Genomic DNA, 22943 nt, shown 5'->3' with positions numbered 1-22943 from the left:
TTTCAAAATTCGAATATTTTGGCCATTTGTCAACCTATTGCTTCTGTCGTGTCAAATTTTTTACAAGTAAAAATTACAAGAGTTTTTTCAATCAAATAAACAGACCCGTAAACATAGAATTGGGGAGAAGAAACATGGTTGGCCTGAAGACAAGTCTTGAGAACGAGCCATTGGTTACTGAGAGACCTGAGGGGGTGGTGGGAGGCGGGGACCTGCCCCCCAGGCCGCCCCCGCCCCCGGACCCACCGACGGTGAAGACTAACAACAGTGTAGACATGAACTATATAGACGAGCAACTGACCATCATCAGCAAACGTCACAAGAGGAGCCACTGTCCAGGTTAGTCTTTGTGTACCTACAGAAATGTGTGGTCCATATCATAGTACTGTATATGTGTAGCAAAAGTTTAGACCCCTAAAGTTTCTCATCTATTTGCTTTTGTCTTCATCTTTCGATAAATATCATGGTTTTGTATTTAGCTGTATCAATGGATATATAAAACACGAAAGTTTTTGCCAGGTATTTTAACATGTTTTTTTCTGAATTTCAGAATTCCTTACTGCATTGTGGATGTCATTTGCCGCCTTTACCATAACGTTTATATCGTTTTACATATACGTGTACCTTCGGCTTGGATATCTGGGTGGCAGCAAAGACAGCCTGTTCTTTGGCTCGCCCTGGAACAATGAGTCCAGGGTTGGCTCTGAGGTGTTCTTCCACCACATCGTGCCACGAGGAGGAGTTCTGCCCTTCGACATCTACTCTGACTTCCTCTCAGTCACGTCAAGAGAGTTCCCTAACCTCAAGTTCTCCGTCTACTTCTTACTCGATGACTCGTTGGAATCGTACAAGCGCGGGTCCAGAATGACCACCAGCATGTCCTTCACCAAGTGGGTTCATCACATGGATCTACCTCTCAAACTCAGAATCAAGAAGTTCATTAAATACCACCCCAACGTGAATATTATTGTGATGACGCTAAGCAACTACATGATGCGCACTCCTTTGAAGAGCAAGTACACCATGATGCCGCGTGATTTCCTCGAGTTTTACATCCGGGTGTTATCTGTGTACCTGCACGGAGGCGCGGGCCTCGACCTGGCCGCCTTCAATTACCTGTACGCCACACACCAGAAGATAAACTCTCAAATAGCGGTAATCCTGCAGACTCATAACAACGGGTATACCCTGGAAGAGTATGAGATGATGATCCAGTCGTTGCAGAATAACGCTGATGATAAAACCATATCGTCGCTGTTCGTGCTACTGTCGAGCATGATGGATGAGGCCAAATCGTTCTTTGATTCACGTTTCTTACCAGCATTCCTGTTTGATGGCCCAACATCGAACTATGCTCAAGTTCCAAAACAGAGAAGCAGGCGAGCACCTCTAATATTGCGTGCCTCTCCATTTTCAATAGTACCCATTAAACCTGGAAAGACATATAATGACAGTAAGCATAATGATACCAAGGAGAAAAGTTTAGATGTCGCCCAAAATGCTTCAACGACCGAAATAATTACCACTGAAACGAATATTGCCATAGGGATTGTAAATGATTCGTATATCGATAACATGGATAAAGAAAACAAGCAATCAAAAGCCAACGATGCTGATAAAGCAAAAGAAACAAATGTTGTTAAAATAACAGAAATAAATGATGAAAAAAATAGTAAAAGCATCCAAGCGATAACCACTAAACCTTGCACCACAACGACGTGCCGTCTTCAGGCTGCGAGACTACCTGAATTCCCGGACTTGGCGATCTGGTCCAACCAGCTGGCACCGTACCTCTTATCCCCTTTCGGAGACATGGCGAGACAGGAACGGCTCTACTCGCCGCCTATAGCTGACTACAGACGCTATCCTCAAGTTGTCCAAGCTAAAGACGATAACAGACGCTATCCTCAAGTTGTCCAAGCTACAGATGAGAACAGACGCTATCCTCAAGTTGTCCAAGCTACAGACGACAACAGACGCTATCCTCAAGTTGTCCAAGATACAGCCGACAACAGACGCTATCCTCAAGTTGTCCAAGCCGTCGATAAGAATTTCATCAGCCTGGACCAATATGGCGAGTTCGTGGTGGCTACTGGCCGCTACCATCCCTTGCTCGAGCAGGTTCTACTATCAGGCAACTACAACCTGGGTCCGAAGTTTGCTATCGAAGCCGTCATCCACGAACACTGCTCCGGGTCTATGCAATATGGCGATGCTGATGATTTTTGCGGAACCATTCACATTATTTAAGTAGCTTTTAAGGGCCAGATAGACGAGCTTTTTTCGCCCGTTCGTCACCGAATTCGCGTACTTCACAAACAAAAAAGTTCGTCGAGCTTTAAGCACGCTATTTACTCGCACGTCTATCTGGCCCTTTACTGTTTACGTTTTGTTTACTTTGTAATGTTATCCGTGCGTTTGTTATATTTTATGTTATTTATGTTTTTGTACCTACTGTTGAAATGTTACTGTTTATGTACGTCTGTTGTTGTTGAGACTAGATTAAACTCTTTAATTATTAAATATAATTTGATTGTAGTAAAATGTATTCTTACATACTTAAATTATATTTTTGTAAGCTCTTTTATAAATGTATTTAATAAAATTGAATTTGTTTTAACATAAACACCAAAAACATTGTTTTTATTACCTACCTTTTATTTTGATATTTTAATCTAATCCATAAAACTATTTTCATAACCATTAGGTGTTCAATTTCTTGAAAGGAACATAACTATATCTCTATCGTCCCCAGACATTATACCTACTTGTAGTATAGAAAAACAAAAAATCGAAATGGAAGAAGTTTACTACACCATTTTTGACTAAGTAAGCGTCAATTCACACGTACCGATTAGCGTGATCAGGAAGGCCGGGAACAGAGTGTTGTGTCGCTCCTTGGCAGAGGCTGCATGAGTATGAATTCTCTCAACATAATACAAACGACACGAAAGGCCGTAGCTAAACCACCCAGCTAATAGGTCATCCTCTCTTTTCTATGAGGCAGTGGCAACGTTTGATTGTTTATCTTACATTTAAATTGTACTAGCAAATGATAGTGGGGAATAAAATTGCTATTGTATAATATCCAGGCGCTTTCTATCAACATTTTAATATCTAAAGGAAACAATACTTATTACCGCTGCATACCAATGATTTTTTTAAATGAACGCAATAAACACCAACTACTTTTACAAATTAATCGATTGTCTTTCGTAATCGATCCATGCATCCATTACATGGTTGCATTTAGACAATCCATCTTGAAGGGGTACCACATGTTCATTAGTTAGATTCGAACTTGACCATTTTTACACAAGTCCAACGTTTAGAGCATCCCCTATTGCGAGGGTGTGTCCTCGTAGGGGGTACCAAATTTTCATTAGTTTTTCAATGTCTCTTACGGTTTTCGATATAAACGAGGCAATATGGACAAGTCATTCGATTCAAAATAGATCAATTATTCTCCATGACTTTTCATGCTTTTCCTCCTTTTTGTGTAGATTCGGACTTGACCATTTTTAGATGGGTCCAACGTTTAGGGAATCCCCTATTGCGGGGGTGTATCCTCGTGGGGGTACCAAATTTTCATTAGTTTTTCGATATCTCTTACGGTTTTCGAGATAAACGAGGAAATGAAGACAACATTATTGTATTTTCTGCATTTTATTGAGTTCAAGGAGATGAAACCACAATTAAATTTAATTCATTGTATAGCCTAAAATTTATTATTTTATAGATTTTCTGTCTGTAGAAGGAACCAGGAGAATCCGAGCTTGCTTTTATATCCTTTCACCAGAAACCACTGAAGTCATAATTATCAAAATCACTTCTAATTTTCAGCGAGAGGCAGAGTCTTGCAGTCTTCCTTGTCCGAGTCATCACCGTCAGTCGGAGGGCTGTACTCAAAGAACTTCGCTATAAAATACCTGTTGACAAAAATATATTTCGTTAATTACTAACAAAAATCAACACCATCATCCAAAAACGATTCAAAGCATGCAAATTTATCCAAGTATGTGGTTGTCTGGAGAGATTACTTCTAATAATTAGGGCGCCGATTGTGCTATTTATTTTATATTATATGTAATGTGAATCCTGGCTGTGTGCAGTATAGAGTATATCTTAATCTTTTGATAATAAAAAAATAAAATTAACAAATAGTGACAAAAGGATTAGTCTTGGCTGTCGAGGATCTGCCCCGACAACCAAAATCATGCGTCCTCAAAAAGCCCCCAAAACTAACCACACGAGGATCTCAACGGTGATCATGACTGCCGCGGCCGCGGTCTGGAGCGCGGCGCGCGCGGGGCAGCCGGCGCCTCGCAGGGCGGCAGCCAGCAGCGCATCGCCAGCGTCCGAGGTCGCCTCCAGGGCAGCCACCAGGAGCGCAGGCGCCGCCAGCCACCGCGCCCCGCGGCGGCACCACGACTGCTGCAGGCGGAGGGTTAAGTTAGGCTGCTGGCTTTTTATGTTCTCTTGGTATGAAATAGACGGAACTGGATTTTCCCGGGGGAATTCCGGGATAAAATGTGAATATAAATCTACCTAGATATTCTAACTCTATCTAATAATAATAAAATTAAGTCCTTTGTGTACTTTTAAAAACAAATCACGAATATTGTCGACTTTTTAATTCGATAGGCAGTTTTTTTGAATTTGTATGCGTTTTATTAGTTTATAACTTTACCGAGAGGGATGAAATACTGATCAAGATTATGAACATCATAAAAAATTGTATCCAATTACCTATATCCGTCAATAAAGTCATCAATATTTGATGACATGCTAAGACAGACGCGTGGCGAGCGCGCGAGTGGTGGTAGCTCAGTCGGGTAAGCGCCCGCTTCTCACGCCAGAGATGCGGGTTCGAATCCCGGCGCTGACATGTACCAATGAGTTCTTTTAACTTAAGTATGTACAATGTATACCATCGCTCATACGGTGAAGGAAAACATCGTAAGGAAACCTGCATATCTAGATTTAGCACATCTAGATATGTGAAGCCACCAACCCGCAGTGGACCAGCGTGGTGGGAAATGGTCCAAGCTTAGGAAGGCAGTTTAGACCCTGGGGATATGCACAAAGGTTCCACTCGAGAGAGCCAGGTGCAGGTACTTACACCCCCACAGAGAATATAATAGAATAGAATAGAAGACAGACGCGTAAAGACACATTTATGTTGTTTTTAGAGGCATTGAGTAAAGCGCAGTACGTACCAACCTTGGACATGACGGCGACTAGCAGCAGCAGCGACGTGGCGGCGGTGGCGAAGGCGCTCAGCTTGCCGTAGCCCATGATGAACCGGATCGTCGGCTTCGTCAACCTATGGGCATCGGGTGGAGTTTATACAGGGTGTCCCATAAGTTATTATCCCGTTAGGAGGTGATACAAATCGTCATTCTATGCTATCGGGATGACGTTAACTTATGGGGCACCCATGTATAATAAGGCAAAAGTAGGTTATGTATGGGTGAGTAACATATTTGAAATATATTTATCCACACGCTCCTGCTGAGCTGGTGCCTTTTTTAGGTTCTAGACTAGTTTAGTTTCGTATTGTATATGTATTATTTTCTGTTGCAACCAAAAATCTAATTCGTCAAAAGCACGGTCGCTAAGCACAGCGAAAAACGGGCATTGCATTGTTATATTTGTCTCTGCAGCCAAGGTCAACGTCCGAATTTCTCTGTGCTCGCCTTTACCTCCTGGCAAAGCTGACATTGCCGAGTTTCTGCGCCACGTCGTCATCATCCAGCTCCAGCTCGACTGGCTGCGACGCGAGCGCGCAGGCCGACATGGACACCCCCAGCAGCGCCACCAGCAGCGCGCGCAATTGCACGCGGGAGCCCTCCGCGTCGCGGCTTCGAGGCTAAAGGGGAAAACAAGTTTTAGAACGCTACATATTGGAAGCAGAATGTACAGCACGCGAGACGCCGCGTCTGCAGGGGAAACCAAGTTTCAGAGCGCTTCTGCGGGGATCATCTGTTTCAAGAGTTGTTTTGTATACTTCACACTACTAATCAAGACTGCACCAAGCGACTAGCTCAGTAAAAAGTAAAACTAACGTTCTAGTATCTTTGTGAACGACCGCGTTGATACACGCTAAGCGACTAGCTAGGGGCAAACCACGCAACGCGGCCGTTCAGATATTAGTACGTTGGTGGTCTGCCGACGTGGGGAGCCTAACTCGACAAACGAACGAACGAGAGTTTGTGACGACCGAATGGCGTAGTGGTTAGTGACCCTGACTACTGAGCCGATGGTCCCGGGTTCGATTCCCGGATGGGGCAGATATTTGTTTAAACACAGATATTCGTTCTCGGGTCTTGAATGTGCCCGTAAAATGGCAATAGGCCCGCCCCCTATTACATTGGGACTAACATAACACTCTGGTGAAAAGTGGGTGCAGCAATGCACCTCTGCCTACCCCGCAAGGGAGTACATTAGTACAAGGCGTGAGTTCGTGTGTGAGAGTTTGTCACTCAATCGGCACATTTAGATACATATAGATAGAGCGCCGCTAAATATGTCTATTTTTATGAGAGTGATCCTCATGTATGTACCTATCAGCAGCAGCTGAGAAGAGAAGTAAGCGAATCCCATACGCTGACTATAGGATAATGTGCATTAGGTAATTACTCAGGGGCTGTTTCACAATGTCTAGCTAGACGCCTGTTGGATAAAAGACATGCTGTCACTCTCTAATAACGCATGCCAAAAGTTATTACACAATGTTTGGGTATTCAGCAATTACCCAAACATTGTGACACAGGCCCTTAATATTTAATTATACCACGATTACTACTTACACTTTTTACATGTTTATTCAAAATCTGGTCAATAACCGCGCTGCTCTCAGTATCCATGGTGGCACCAAATATTGTCAGCATTCATGTTCTTGTCAGTATTCATAAGGTACTTTAGGGAGTAGCCATGCATAAGCTGTTCCTTGAAGCAAGAGAAAATACACAACATTTGACACTTTATGAGGATTAATTAGGTATAAAAAGAGATATTTTATCAAACCATAACAATCAACAATAAAATTTACATTTTGACACTGATATTTATGATGTCAACCAAACTTTGACGGCTTTCTGCAGATTATTTCTTTTTATTCCTATTTATGGGCAGTATTTAACCTCTTTAACCTAATATTTTCCTTATTTTCAAATCACACTCGTGACCCCCACCTGGACTTTTGTATACTATACTGGTCTGAGTTCTAATAGGCTGAATGAGTAGTCTAGTGTTCTGCCAAACAATGTAAGTACCTACGCTGATATGGATGCATACAGAAGTTCTCCATTGGTTGTAGTTGTATAATAAAAGACTTTTAAACCATAACCCAACACATGCCCAGCTTTATTCAAAGATCGCAAATACAGAGGCACTGTCTGAAGACACAGAACTCTTGGCTCCAGTTAAAGCCCATGACTACGATGACTATGACCTTCTGCAGCATCAGGGCGAGCGTGTAGATGCTTGTCAACCCTCGGATGAGGAGCAGCACGTTCACCAGTTTTATGAGGATGGCAGCCAGCTGCCCGCAAAGGTGAGGGATGAATAGTGAAGGGTTCTCCTGCAAGAACAGAGGTTAGCCTTATTTAGAACATGCTGAGCTGGTGCCTTTTTGACGCTCTGGACAGCAATCTGTTGTGTTATTATATGTTTTGTGTTATGTTGTCTGTATTTTGTGTTGGTGTTTTCTATTGTATTATTTTCTGTATTTTGTATTGTTGCTGTCAGTGTGTCAAATAATGTTTTTTTATCTTCTTTCTTTCTTTAGGTTCAGGAGTAACCGAAGTATTTATCCTTTGGTAATGGATTAAGGCTAGTAGAGGCACCGCAGCCGTATTTTATAACCTACATATCTCTTTGTCCGAGGTATTTTAAAAAATCTAGCATGGTATAACTCCAGAACGGCTAAGCCGATTTTGATAAAATATGATCAAAAACACTCGGGGTAACATTATCGGTCAAGCCGTTTGGGAGCTACGTTAAACATATAACACACCCCTTCTTCATTGGGGGTTATTAGAAAAAACTATGAATTAAAATTATCTTACAGTTAAACATCCGATTATCAGGCAAAAGTACTGGACAGTGCTCATAGATGTAGCTATGATCTTCAGGTCGTGGGCGACCATGGCTTGATGGTGGAAGTCTTGGGGTTCGTCATCCATTCTCTTGTAGCCAACATTGTGAGGAAACTTGCCAAATGTGTGGCGCAAGTGATATGAGCTTATTAACTGAAAAAATGGGACCATATACAGGGTGTTGCAAAAAGGGTATACTAAGCCGAAACAAGCATGTGCAGCATGTTATATCTAAGCCCGAAACTGAAATCTAAATAAATAAATTTCAAAATTCATGAAAAAAAAAACATTTTCCATGCTGGTTTCGGCAACTTTTTGCAACACCCAATATAATATTTTATATATTATGATGATGATGTTGATGATGCGTGTTAGAATCCCGGCGCTGACATGTACCTAGCAATTAGTTCTTTGAAATTTACAATGTTCCAACGCTCTTACGATGAAGGAAAACATCGCGACAAAACCTGCATACTTACCTATCTACATTTTTAACACTATGTGAACCCACCAACCCGCAGTGGACCGGCGTGGTGGAAAATGGTTCAAGCTTAGGAAGGCATTTTAGACCTTGCGGAAATGCACAAAGTTTTTGTTCGAGAGAGCCATGTGCCGGGACACCCCTACAGAGAATAGAATAGAATATAAGATAAAATATTCAGTAAAAAACTTACGAGTCCTAACAGTCCATAGCAATAAACATAAATATTGCTATAAGCCAACAGAGGATGCTTGCAGTAAGTCCTGGCTTTTCCAAAATGGGGTTTTAAAAAAGGGCCAAAGATTTCACTGAGTGGTAATTTCATTTTCGCTGTGCGTTCGTTTAAATTGAATCATTTTGTATCTTTTCTGCAGGTGTTTTTATTTTATTTGTTAAAATAAATAATACCTAAGTTACAGCTGTTTTTGACTTGCTTATAAATGGCAGATGACAGAATTTTAGTAGCACAGAGTACATGGGTCAGGCAGAGGTTTATTAAAGGTAGAATATTTCTTTTAGCTCGCTCAGAGTACATTATTTAGTAGCCTGCCATGGAAATAATAAGTACTTATAAAGAACAAGTACTTATTACGTCCATGTAGACTGCTCAATGTTTAAGCCTGCTATACTCGGCTATAGAGTGAGAGAATTTATAGAAACACACATAGATCGCATATGTGGACGGTTAATGATACGCGATCATGATACGGCCCGTCATTATGTCGTGTCGATTTTTGTTCGATCATCAAAGGGATTATGACTTTTATGAAGATACGAATATAGAGAGAATCGGAGGCGTCCACAGCTTGATACGGCGCTTGATACAATACGCAGATACGGTACGGTGATCGGATACGGTGATAGGATAGGGCAAAGGATACGATGTCTGGACCCGGTATAATATTAAAGTCATCACAATGCAACGCTGAGAAACGAATACATTATGTCAGTATTTATGTAGCTATAGTATGTACGGTTTATTTAGTTATATTATAAGTAGTTATGTAGTAGGTACCTACACCGCCCTCAAATGTTCTTTATTTCTATTTCTTTATGTTTAAAGTTGCCTGTAAGAGATCGCTCTTAGCGATAAGGCCGCCTATTGTTCATTGTCTCTAGTTTATAATTATTGTCTGTATGTTTTTGTGGTGACCAATATTGTATTGTATTCTATTGTACATTCTACCTAGTAACGACGAAACTTCTAGAACTACATAAGTAAGTATTAAGATAATTTTAAAGTGAAAAGTAATATTTATAATTAATAATAATACTTCATGCTTTTCATAGAATATTTATGTTTTGTAAGTAAGTAGGTACTTTAAGATTATATTGCTCACAATTTAATAATAATAATAATAAATAGTAACTTAGTAATTAAGTTGTAGAAAAAACTTAACAAACTAATTTAATTACTTAATTATGACGTAAGTAGGTAGTTATATCCATAAAATACTATAGAAACTGGTTACAGATTCTAAACTACAACATTAATATTATTGCTATTGTATTGCTAATTGATACATGCATTTTTTCACCATTGCCTAAGCATAGCACAATCCGAGACACAGCTTGCAAACCTTGTGTTGTCTCAACCTCTTGCTCACTATCTCCAGCCACTTCAGTAATTCATTCTTCATACATCTCACCACGTAGGTGTTCACGACACCATCCTCCACAAAATCCCCAATGTAAACATCTACAACTGGACACTCGGCTTTCAAGTACTTGGCTACGATCATGAGCAAATCCACGTCAGGGTTTAAGAGAGACAACTTAGCCACTTCTCCTTTAGACAGCTCTGCAATGATACTCAAGCAGAAGTTAACGAACATGTCACATTTCTCCTGTGATTCCTCGACAAACCGCTCCGAAAGCAGCGCCACTGTCGCCTCTTTTATCAGAACCTCATGCTCACCGATCTTCATCACCTTTCCAGCCTCCAACACCCTGTATTTCACATCGAACAACGTTTTAAATTTACTTAAATCATCCATCATAACCGTATTACTGACTTCACCGAGGGAAATCCATTGCATAAACTTTTTCTTTAACTGCAACAGTGTCTCTTTACTAATACGTCCGTCACGGAAGAACTCATTCACAATAGTCCTCAGAGAATTATCGTGTTCGTGATGGTATAGTCCTGTAGGGATTTTGGACTGTATGTGATTGAACACGAAATAGATGACTCTGATCACTTGGTGTTGGCCAAGCCCGGTCAGTTTGAGTAGTTCGTCTGGCACCAAATTGAGGAACAGGTCAGCACAAATAAGCAAGAAGGCCTCATGAACGTCGGCAGTCAGTTGCGACAGTATCTCTGCGAGGTACTCTTGGTCAATTTGCGTGAGTTTCAGCATCATTGTAGCAATCTTTAATATTTCCTCCGGTCTGATGTAAATGGAGAAGTCAGTAGTACTTGCATTTGATGTTCCAGGGCCAGAAACAGTTGATGCATATATCCTTGTGGCCGCATTTTTTGTGGTCACTTTCGCTGGTCCATATTTAGAGAACAATTGCTGACGATCTGCCCTTCCCATGTTCCCGATTTCGTTAACATCTAGTTTGTGGGCATTGTTGAATATTGCTTTGCCGTCGGGAGACAAGGAAACGCGCACTTTATTCTTGTTCATGTCCTTGTTAGCTCGGTTGAGAGCGGCGAAGAAGTCGTCTTTGTTTTCTATTTTATTTAAAGCTTTTATAATATCGGCATTGCCTTGCACAGTCCCTTTGAGCCTCCGGGTCTCAGCTGTTGCTTTGTCGAACATTTTCCTGCAATAATAATTATATATAAGGTTGTATGTTCTTACTTTAAAACATTTACTAACTTGCATTAGTAGTTATTGATGAGATTAAAATACAGCCCATAAATAGTCCACCGCAGGACAGGGACTTCAAAGATTGCCACAATCTCCGCGCTTGCTAGGCTTCACAACACACAAGAGATACCTCATCTGCGTATTTTATTACCTCTTGACATTGCTAGAGAGTCCGTCGCGATGCTCGTTGATGGTCCTGGCCTGCGCGTCCTGCACGATGGCCTCCGCCGTCTGGTTGGACATGGCGCCCAACCCGAAGAACAGCGCCGCCGTTGTGAACTGGAACAACTCCAGCTTCGTCGGAGTCTCATCGTACTTGTAAAACTGAAATCATATCGTTATACTTACCTAGAAAACCGTGGTAAAAGTTTAGTGTCGCACTCGCTCACATCGAGCGTTCTCGAGTGCGAGCGCGACGGAACACTTTTGTCACGTCTTGGCGTGTGCGACTCGCGCCCTGTGCTAAATATGAAACAAATAGGACTAGGACTAGGAGTGGCACAGCACGCACGACAAGACGTGAGTCGTGACAAAATCAAAATGAAGTGCTCACATGATGCTCACTTTTCATGGCCGCATAATGAGAGGGAGACAGAAAGCCGTGAAAAAAGTTTTAACACCATGCATCTACAACCCCTGTATAAGGAACCAAATAGAATAGAATAGAATAGAATAGAATAGAATACTCTTTATTTTGCACCATTAAAGACACATTACAATTCACAACTTATATACATAAAATAGTACAAAAAAGGCGGCCTTATTGCTTAAAGTAATCTCTACCAGACAACCTTTGGATGGAAGAGACAATTTTAACATAATTAATGGGAGTAGAGGTGCAAGGTATACTACTTAAACTGTACATACTATATAAATAAATAAAACAACACAATACAATATATATATATATATATCTTTAACTATAATAAACTTACATATTATATATTACATAATGAAGTAGGTAATGAAAATAATTGTGAACAGAATTATATGATTAAGCATTACCTTGTAAATCATATCGCCGAGACTGTTGGCCACTCCAATGAAGCCAGTCACCAGGTTTGTGTATTTAAGGAACTGGAACGCGTTAATCAATAACTGCAAACAAAAATAAAATAAACCACTTAAAGGAGAATCGAAGCAGATATTAATGCAAGAACAACAGAAAACAATTTTGATCAGAGTACATTTCGGATGAGGAATAGAAGAGATGAGGATTTGTGGTGGAGGTAGTATTTTAGATAAAGAAGACCGAGCATAGAGTATATATATACCTGCACTCCTTAGGAGAAAACTACTTCTAATAGTGGTCGCAATCAGCGGGATTTCGTACTTCGAAATTCAGTAGCGGAGTCGATGTAATGGTTAGTGGTCTTGACCTGACTGTTCGTTACAATACCTATATGTATCTATTTATGTATCTGTGTAGATATATCAGCTATCCGATACTCATATTACAGGCTCTGTCTAGCTGGAGTCGGATGGCCGTGCGTGAGATGTATCCACATATTATTATGATTATAATGCCACTTCCGGAGTCCCGCAAGGTTCTATTTTGGGACCACTGCTATTAATATTATTTAAAAATATTATTAATTAGTTGTTGCTACCTTGACATCGGTCCCGGTGGCGGCGGCCAGGGAGAGTAGTTTGCCGGCTGCGGAGAACGACAAGCCCACCGTTGACAGCGTCAAGTTCAGCCAGCTGCCTCGCGCCTCCGCGTTGTCCAGGCCAATTGGCTGAAAACGGGCACATTACGATTATGTACTACTGTTATGTACACGTTTGAAGCTTTCATTGGTCACTGGCAGTGCCGTAGCAACTTAGGTACTTCTTTTTCAGCCTATAGCAGTCCACTGTTGGACGCAAGCTTCTCCCAAACAATGCCACTGATGCTTTCATACCACTACACCAGTCGGCCGTCTTCTCTCTTACCTGGTCATGCTGCCCCCTGTCAGCTAGATGCAAGGAAGACCTGAAGATGCCGTACACTCCAGTGACAGCCGCCACGCCGCCTGCCAGCCCGAGGGCCACTGGCGCCACCACCGGCAGCAGAGGCAGCGTCGCCACCCCAACACCCACCCCGAGCAATGCGCTGACACTGGCCACCGTACTGGAAACAGAAGACAATCAGAGAAATTGTAAGAAAATTCATGTGTTCAGTGACCACGCATACGGACCAATAGTGGGTCACATTTTGAATATCAGCACACATAGAGATGACAACCAATATAGGTAGTGACCCGTTTTGAATATCAGAGATAGATAGGGCTGCACGAGAGCAATAGTGTCAGTATTGGTTAGTTAATACCAAGTTAATACGCTACAGATCATGATTGTGGAATAAGAGGTTCTCATCCCACGATGTTTTTTATAAGTTTGTCTTACCCCACCTCACAAGAACGATCTGAAATTCAATGAAAGCTGGTAGACACTGCTAGATAAAGTACGCAGAGGCACATAATTATTATTATTTAACTACAGGTTAAACTGAACATACGTACTTACTTGATAGTATCGGCTGTGCTAAGAATCCGCGCTTTTATCCCCAAAGCGGGTGATGCGAGCACAGTTAGGCTCACTCTCGGCGTTTGGGGGTCATCTTCCACTGTCGCTATTGAGCCATCCTGTCACATAATTAACACATATACTTTCTTTAATATATATCTAGGTTTGTAGGTAAGTAGGTATAGCGTACTCGTTATTCTATTGTATAGCTAATAGGTAATAGGCTATGGTGCTCCGCTCACTGCTACCGACTCCGCCCTGACTTCTTCAGTAAGCGTCGACCGAGGCTCGCATATAGAAAATAATAGAGAAGACATTCCTCTTTGTTGCCACCGCCGCGACGCTGTCGCCGCCTCGACTCTCGTGCAGTGGGTGGCGCGCCTAAAGCATAGCAATGCGCAAATGACAAGCTAACTAAGACAAAATTTTGTGTCACGCGCGAGACGAGACTTTTTGACTTAACTTTATGAAAGATACATACCGGCAATATCATTGCTTTGTATTCCCCATTAGTAGGCACCACCATCACACTCTTCGGCAAGTGGTTCTCAGTGAGAAAAGCCTCCCAATTCTTGTACAAGCGCCCTTCGTGATCGATGAATATTCTACACGTTTTTCCTACAATATAATCAAAAGAATTAATATGTGACGCCATTTGGCCTACGCGACGTTTCTTACCCGAGTCCGCGTTGTTCTAAGCGATTCTTGGATGGAAAGTCTAGTGTTGTATTAATTCTGAGAATAACAACATAAATATACCTACTGTAGTGGAGTTAACAATGCATTGGATCTACAGGTGTTCGTTTATCAAATTAATAATATTTTTAAGTTATACCTATGTTTTTTCTACAACTCTTGGAAAATCATGAAAAAATATAAATATACCTACTCGCCAAACATAAAAAAGACACGTGAAAAAAAAATTACTCCGAAAGTCTCACGGAAAGACTTTGAAAATCGAAATGTAAAAGCAAATTCGTCTAACTTACCCTTGGAAGCAACACATTTGCGGATGGCGAACACGTGGAAAACACAAATGCTAACACCATCACCAGCTTTCTGATGAAGGTCCAGCCAGTAGTCCTCTGGCTCGGGCTTGAAGAACGGGACTTCCTCCTTGGGGAAAACGCAGACCACTCGTATCACTGATATGAGGATATTCACGTTGTTGTGGGAATATTTAGCTGAAACAAAACTGTTTGCGTGAGTGTTTTATTTTGTTTTTGTTGCGAAATTTTGATTGTGAACGTGGCATAAGGGATGACGATGGAGTATGCTATGCAATATTGTTGTTAGTACCAAGAAAATAGTACCTACATTATTGGAGTGCACCTCATAGAACAACGCGCACTCGGGTGTGTGTACCTGTATTAATAATAAGCGTCCATCTTTCGGTGTCGTACGCAACGGACACTTCCCATGCAGTATTCTGAACTATGTATAGAAATTCAAACTTCATAGGCATTGGCTGTTTCTCCACACATTTAATTAATGTAAATCCGTGTGGTCCGATACTCAGGAACGATACCGATAGATGGACGCTTACCTTAAGAAGCCATGACGGCGGCAGGTTTACCTTGTTCACATATTTTCTCGAACACAGTCATGGTTAGTTCTTCTTCACGTTTTTCATATCCTTTCAGTTTGAGTTGATCGCCACCTTCTGTAAGGTTGCCCTCAATTTTCGGTGGTCCAAAGAGAGCGATGCCGATTTTCTGAAGTAAATATTTTCTCTCCTGTCTTTCGTAACTGAAACATAATAAATAGTACTGTATACTAGACACTAAGACAAGACGTGGAAAAAGATCCGTCACGCTTGCTTTCGAGGCCAAACCCATGCAACGGTGGCAGGTAAGTAAATTATTAATGTGTCAAATTCCATTAACACCTGTTCAACAGTCAATCAACTTTTTAAGTAATATTATTATCTAATTATAATTACAGTTCCCAATCTGCGTCTCCTATTGCTTCGTAGAACTCCTGCTGTATCTCCACCGCGGACATCTGCAGCCCTTGAGGCATTCCTGTTGTGTCGGCCGCCATTTTGAATCTAAAAACAGCATAAAGATTCAAAGCTTTAGAGTTTTCCGTCGAGCTCGCTGTGCTGTCGCCTCTCGCGTCGCATGCTACTCGTAGGTATGCATGCTGCATTTCATACTTAATCATCTTTTCAAAAACCAAAAGCATTTTAATTTTATGTTAGGTTCTTAGTTATTAATTAGTGTATTCTTAATTTAAATAGAAATAGGAATATGAGTAAGTGGAAGTGAGTAAGTACTCGTAAAGGTAAGTAAGGAATAAAAGGTAAGTATGTGATTTTTTATTGTAAGTAGCATGTGAGTAAAGTACCGTATTGCTAATGTTATACGGTGTGCCACATTGCTAAACAAAAACAAAAGGCACTAATTCTAATTTCTAATAAATCATTGACACATAAATTATAATGAAGACAAGTTGTACTCAATTTAGGTAAGTTGTACCTTTCCTCTATTTTATAAATAGACATTTATACATGCCTCTACACTTGCTATGATTGGGTAATAGTAGTTACTAGTTATTATTGTGTGCTAATAAGTAAGTCAACATTTATATAAAGGTAGTCGTTACTCACCAAAATATAAACAATGGATCCGAATTGAAGTTGGCAAACGTTGTATCTTGCTTACTGAACAATTATCAATGAAAGTACAGCTTATGGGTGTATTATCTGCGCAAGCGCACATGACGACGACGCGGATTGGGTGGGGATTCCTGACCATAGACTCAAATACAGGCGCCAGTGTTGCCAGGATTACTGGATAAATTACCTGACTTGGTATTCAAATAAATTCTGATTTGTCATTATTCATTATAGATACAGATACTTATCTATCAATTGAGATTATTTGTGAACAGCAACAGAAATATTCCCCAGATAACTTATCTGATTATTGACTTAGGGCTGATTTTTCAATAGTCAGATAAGTGGTAACTGAGGAATAAAATTGTTGCAGTCACATCTGAATGTTTGTATTAGACAATGACAGCAACAATTTTTTTTCTTCAGATAACACTTATCTGACCATTGAAAAATCAGCCCTTTGGTAAATAATAAGTAGGTAACTATAACAGATAAATTAAGATTGGCAACAATTGGATTTTGAGTTGCCAATCTTAAAAAAAGCAGTAATTGCCACCTACAAAAATATTTTTGTATATAGTAATAAAGATAGAAGTATTAACTCACACTACTTTTATTTATTGTATTAGTTTAGTATATAGGATTAGGTTTTAATTAATGAACCATGCGTAATTCATGCTCGCCAACAAGGTGCCGGAAAACGTCCGACAACGCTCAGTCCATAGACAAGACATGTCATAGACAACTTTCTTCTATTCTGTGTTATTCCTCGAGATAAGAGTGCGGCCACAAAGCTGTTGTGAATAATTCCTTCTAACAATAGCCATACGTATTATAATGATGCCATTGAAGTAATAAGTACTTATACGTAATAAGTACTAGGTACATAGTCGCACTGGCGATGATGGCGCAAATTTGACGTCAACGTTGAGTCGCGTGACGCGTCATTCAATCGACTCCCGCCTATCCTACTAATATTATAAAAAGCGAAAGTTTCTGTGTGTGTGTGTGCGTGTATACTTGTTACACGGCTGAAAGATTTTAATGAAATTTGATATGGAGTTAGCTGACACCCTGGATTAACACATAGGCTTCTTTTTATCGCGGAATTCCCACGGGAAAACAAATCCACAATATTCTATTTATTGATGGAAAAATGGAACGCAACTCATCATGAAACGTCAACAAAACGTCAACGTCAATGAGCTGTCATGTCAATGTCAGCTGTCACGTCAATGTAATGATGGGCGATTATGAATGACAGCAACAATCGAATGGTTTGATACCACTAATGTCAATAATCGAATTTGCAAACCACTAACCACTAATTTTCATAATCGAATGATGAAATGAATTATGAATGATGAATGATGTACTTTTCTTCGAATGACACTATTCGAATAAGAGGAAAAGAGACAACGCAATACATTCAATATTGACATCTCGCTCTTTCCAATTCGAATGATGTTTGAATGATTCAAGTTGTCATTCAAAAATGAGTTTTGTTTATAAGGCATAGAGTTATATTTTAGGTGTCAAGACTGATAATCGAATGAACTGATGTTTGAATTATTCAATTTGACACTCAAAAATGAACTTTGTTCATAAGGCATAGAGTATTATTAAAGATGAAAAGACTGATAATCGAATATTAAGTAGTCATTTGAATAGGGAGGAATGAGACGACGCTCTACATTCAATATTGACATCTCGCTCTTTCCAATTCGAATGATGTTTGAATGATTCAAGTTGTCATCCAAAAATGAGTTTTGTTTATAAGGCATAGAGTTTTATTTTAGGTGACAAGACTGATAATCGAATGAACTGATGTTTGAATTATTCAATTTGACACTCAAAAATGAACTTTGTTCATAAGGCATAGAGTATTATTTAAGATGAAAAGACTGATAATCGAATATTAAGTAGTCATTTGAATAGGGAAGAATGAGACGACGCTCTACATTATTGTATTTACTTCTCACTCTTTCATAATCGAATGAATGATAAGGTTATTCAAATCATTTGAATGAAGTCTATAATCGAATTATTCGATTATGGTTAGTGATAATCGCGCATCTTTACGTCAATGTCACTACTGTCACTCTTGATTTTTCTCTGCGTCAAGTAATGGTCGTAATAAATAACCTATTAAAAGTTTAATTGAGTTTTCTCTGTATTTACCACAGTAATTAAATAAATAATAGTTGTATTAAATTCCAACATGGTAGCAGAGCGTGGTTCTTAACAAATTTCAGGTATTAAGTGCGTGATTGCAAAAATATCACGAGATAACATTATTGTCCGCCGGCCGGCACAACTTGATTGCCGAAATTTCAGCAAACAGGACATTTAAGTTATTTGTTGTAATACAATCAAGACATGTCGTCAAATGCAAGTGCATTCAGCATCGACAAATTAATTGGCCGTGACAACTACTCGACCTGGAAGTTTGCAGTACAAACATATTTAGAGCATGAAGAGCTCTGGGAGTGTGTTGAAGGAACCAACGTTGACCAGAAGAAGGACAAAAAGGCAAAGTCGAAGATAATCCTGCTAGTTGACCCGATAAATTATGTTCACATCGAGGAATGCACCACTTCTAAAGAGGTATGGCTCAATTTGCAACAAGCTTTTAGCGACTCAGGTCTTACACGAAAGGTTGGCTTACTAAAATCTCTGATAACAACCACTTTAGATAGCAGTTCAAGTGTTGAGGACTACGTAAATAAAATTATGTCCACTGCACACAAGCTCCGTAACATTAACTTCAAAGTGGATGATGAATGGCTGGGTACATTGTTACTAGCTGGGCTGCCGGAGTCATATAAACCTATGCTCATGGCATTAGAAAGCTCGGGCACTTCCATAACAGCAGACTTGGTCAAAACTAAGATTTTACAGGATGTAAACATTAAGCCGACTGAGAATTCAGCACTCATTGTACATAAATATGGAGAAAATTCTAGAGGAAAATCAAAAGGTCCCCGCTGTTTTAATTGCAACAAATATGGTCACTATAGCAAGTTTTGTAGAAATAAGAACAAAAAGAATGGTAATCAAAATACTAATACCAGTTTTGTAGCTGCTTTTTCAGCTGTTTCAGTTAACGATGAAAACAACTGGTATATTGATTCTGGAGCATCTGCACATATGTCTAGACATCGAGTGTGGCTGGAAAATGAGACGGCACCCAAGGTACCCCATGTGCGAGTGGCAGATGATAAGGTGCTAAAAGTTATATCAACTGGGAACATTATCATAGGGGTGAAGGGCCCAAACAGTTCGCTCAACAACATACAGGTAAAAGATGTTCTTTATGTACCGGACTTAGCTACAAACTTGCTATCTGTCAGTAAAATTATTGAAAGTGGCTGTACTGTCAAGTTTAATGAGAAAGGCTGTATTATAAGGAATAGCAATGGTGAGATTGCAGCAACAGCTGATCGTGTAAATGGCACATATCGACTTAACACCAATCTACACCAAGCCCTATCATCAGTAACTACAAAAGGGGACAGTAACTTCTTGTGGCACCAAAGAATGGGCCACATTAATTACAATGACCTAGATAAATTACAGATCTGTGCCGAGGGTATGAAATTATCCACGCAGAAAGAAGACGCAGCATGCACTTCCTGTCTGGAAGGGAAACAGACCAGACAACCGTTCAACCATGGGGGCTCCCGGGCATCTGAACTGCTAGAGCTAGTCCACTCAGACGTATGTGGACCGATGGAGAACAAGTCTATTGGAGGTTCCAGGTATTTTCTCACCTTTATAGATGATTATTCCAGAAAAGTGTATGTATACATGTTGACCCACAAAAGTGAAGCCTTAGAAAAGTTCAAGGAATTTAAAAATCAGGTGGAAAATGAGTTAAACAGAAAGATAAAGATTCTTCGGTCCGATAATGGTAAAGAATATGTTAACCACAGTTTCCATAATTTTCTGAGATCTGCAGGTATTATTCATCAAACTTCAAACCCATACACTCCGGAGCAGAATGGGCTAGCAGAAAGAATGAACCGTACACTTGTAGAAAAGGCTAAATGTATGATTTTTAATGCATGTTTACAGAAAGAATACTGGGCAGAAGCCATATCGACTGCTGCATACATTGTAAATCGCTGTCCCTGTCGGGGGCTGTCGTCAGATGCCACTCCATATGAGGTATGGACCGGATCAAAGCCCAACATCAGTCACATGAAGGTATTTGGCTGTCGAGCTATGGTACATGTACCCAAGGAAAGGAGGCAAAAATGGGACCCCAAATCACGTGAGTTAATTTTTGTTGGGTACAGTGATACTACAAAAGGCTACAGGTTCATAGACCCGAAAAATAAGCGCGTCATAATGAGCAGAGACGTTGTATTTCTAGAAGATACGGTCCAACAGACGAAAATCTCCATAGAAACAGACAACGTGAAAGATAAAACATGCACTAATGAAAGATATCAGTCAAATACAACTTGTACACCGAGTAAACCAGCTGCAGTTGAAATTGTACATACCCATGATGATAATAGAGCCCCATTAAATGTTTCAGTCGCAGATGCAACTATAGAAGTTTCTAGTTCATCAGATGAATTCGAAGACACAGACTATGTACCAAGCAGACCATTGTCACCATCAACAAATGTCACAGTAAGAACACGGAGACAGTTAAGAGAACAAGCTGATCAATCAGATCCTGTGTCATACATGTGCTTAAGCAATGAATCCGCAATGAGTGTGCTGGACTGTGATCCTCAGAGTACTGAAGAAGCATTGAAAAGCGAACTAGCTCAGCAATGGAGAGATGCCATGGATGTAGAATATGAGTCACTGTTAGAGAATGATACTTGGATTCTCACTGACTTGCCTAAAGGAAAGAGAGCCATACCCTGCAAGTGGGTGTATAAAACTAAGAGAAATGAAAATGGAGAGATTGTAAAATATAAAGCCAGGCTAGTAATAAAAGGGTATAAGCAAAGAAAAGATATAGATTATCAAGAAGTATTTGCCCCAGTGGTCCGTTACACTTCCCTCAGATGTCTAGTAGCTACAGCAGCTAAGTATGATCTCAAAATTCATCAAATGGATGCCATTTCAGCATTTTTGCAAGGAGATGTAGAGGAGGAACTTTACATGACCCAGCCACCCTTGTATGAGAAGGACAGCAAGAGTGTATGCCACCTTAAGAAATCCATCTATGGTCTGAAACAAGCGAGCCGACAGTGGAATATAAAATTGAATGCTGCACTTCAAGATATTGGCTTGTCACGGAGTAGAGTTGATCCCTGCATATATTATTGCATAAACGAGAATGATATACTGTTCATAACATTGTATGTCGATGATTTATTGTTCTTTTACAGCAGAGAAGGAACTGTAAATACTGTAAAAGAAAAATTAACTCAAAAATTCAAAATGAAAGATCTAGGAGAAGCCAGATTTTGTATTGGTTTGAAAATAACAAGAAAAGAAGATGAAATTTCATTAGATCAGTCGTTGTACATTGAGAAAATATTACAACGCTTTGGAATGGCAGAAAGCAAAGCAGTCAACACACCTTGTGATGTCAGCATGAAGTTGATACCGGCCAAGAGTGATGATGAAGTCAGGACTGACATACCATATCATGAAGCAGTTGGATGTCTTTTATATCTGTCTCAAGGTACACGACCAGATATAACATATGCAGTGAATATGTAAAGCCGCTTCAATAGCAAGCCCACTAAAGAACACTGGATAGCATTAAAAAGAGTGCTCAGATACCTAAAAGGAACATCAAACATGAAACTAACATACAAGAAGAATGAAGAAAATGTTGTTGGTTACTGTGATGCAGACTGGGCATCGAATATAGAAGATCGGCGCGGCGTTCGTGCACCGGTCATGTTTTTCTGTTTCAGGGAGCTGCTATAAGTTGGGCTTCTAAAAGGCAGTTGACCGTGGCCCTATCGTCCACAGAGGCTGAATACATGTCTCTAACTTCTGCAGTACAAGAGGCACTGTGGCTCGGCCAGTTACACCGTGAGCTCTGGTCTGAACAAACGGACCAGCCATTTATCATGTATTGTGATAATCAAAGTACAATTAAGCTTTCAGGTAGTGATGTTTACCATGCCCGCAGTAAACATATTGACGTGAGGTACCACTTCATCCGAGAGAAGGTATCCAGTCGGAAGATCGAAGTCCACTACAAAAGTACTGATGAGATGGCTGCTGACGTCCTCACAAAAGGACTTCACCGAACCAAGCATGAGTTTTGCTGTAAAGCCATGGGTTTGCGTTCAGGAGAGGATGATGGAAAAATGGAACGCAACTCATCATGAAACGTCAACAAAACGTCAACGTCAATGAGCTGTCATGTCAATGTCAGCTGTCACGTCAATGTCACTACTGTCACTCTTGATTTTTCTCTGCGTCAA

At 40.3% G+C, this 22943-nt stretch overlaps 3 protein-coding genes across 7 annotated transcripts; 1 reads left to right on the top strand and 2 right to left on the bottom strand.

Moving 5' to 3' along the window:
• The first annotated feature begins 15 nt into the window (after positions 1-15).
• LOC105385457 lies at positions 16-2635 on the top strand. Of its 3 annotated transcripts, none has more exons than XM_048626965.1 (3): positions 16-339; positions 551-1999; positions 2039-2497. In XM_048626965.1, the coding sequence occupies exons 1-3, from the start codon at positions 135-137 to the stop codon at positions 2248-2250; spliced, it is 1866 nt and encodes a 621-aa protein (XP_048482922.1). In that variant the 5' UTR covers positions 16-134; the 3' UTR covers positions 2251-2497. The 3 variants fall into 3 exon arrangements, with proteins under 3 accessions (XP_048482922.1, XP_048482920.1, XP_037964765.2); XM_048626963.1 differs by having other exon boundaries at positions 17-339; positions 551-1873; positions 1913-2635; XM_038108837.2 differs by having other exon boundaries at positions 18-339; positions 551-2635.
• Positions 2636-3650: 1015 nt separating this feature from the next.
• On the bottom strand, positions 3651-7269 carry LOC105384320. Of its 2 annotated transcripts, XM_038109232.2 has the most exons (6): positions 7055-7269; positions 6813-6951; positions 5706-5872; positions 5224-5326; positions 4247-4434; positions 3651-3929 (listed from the first exon to the last, which is right to left on the bottom strand). In XM_038109232.2, the coding sequence occupies exons 2-6, from the start codon at positions 6891-6893 to the stop codon at positions 3833-3835; spliced, it is 636 nt and encodes a 211-aa protein (XP_037965160.1). In that variant the 5' UTR covers positions 6894-6951; positions 7055-7269; the 3' UTR covers positions 3651-3832. The 2 variants fall into 2 exon arrangements, with proteins under 2 accessions (XP_037965160.1, XP_048482684.1); XM_048626727.1 differs by having other exon boundaries at positions 6813-7269.
• Positions 7270-7342: 73 nt separating this feature from the next.
• LOC105384324 lies at positions 7343-16673 on the bottom strand. 2 transcript variants are annotated; one of them, XM_048626726.1, is made up of 13 exons: positions 16522-16673; positions 15853-15960; positions 15487-15659; positions 14900-15094; positions 14392-14528; positions 13911-14029; positions 13338-13515; positions 13013-13141; positions 12408-12500; positions 11554-11726; positions 8777-11355; positions 8073-8255; positions 7343-7585 (listed from the first exon to the last, which is right to left on the bottom strand). In XM_048626726.1, the coding sequence occupies exons 2-11, from the start codon at positions 15951-15953 to the stop codon at positions 10128-10130; spliced, it is 2526 nt and encodes an 841-aa protein (XP_048482683.1). In that variant the 5' UTR covers positions 15954-15960; positions 16522-16673; the 3' UTR covers positions 7343-7585; positions 8073-8255; positions 8777-10127. The 2 variants fall into 2 exon arrangements, with proteins under 2 accessions (XP_048482683.1, XP_037965158.2); XM_038109230.2 differs by lacking the exon at positions 12408-12500.
• Positions 16674-22943: the final 6270 nt, after the last annotated feature.

The sequence above is a fragment of the Plutella xylostella genome, chromosome 17 (genome assembly GCF_932276165.1).
Source record: "Plutella xylostella chromosome 17, ilPluXylo3.1, whole genome shotgun sequence".
NCBI lineage: Eukaryota > Metazoa > Arthropoda > Insecta > Lepidoptera > Plutellidae > Plutella > Plutella xylostella.
This window is presented reverse-complemented; position numbering and strand designations above follow the sequence as displayed.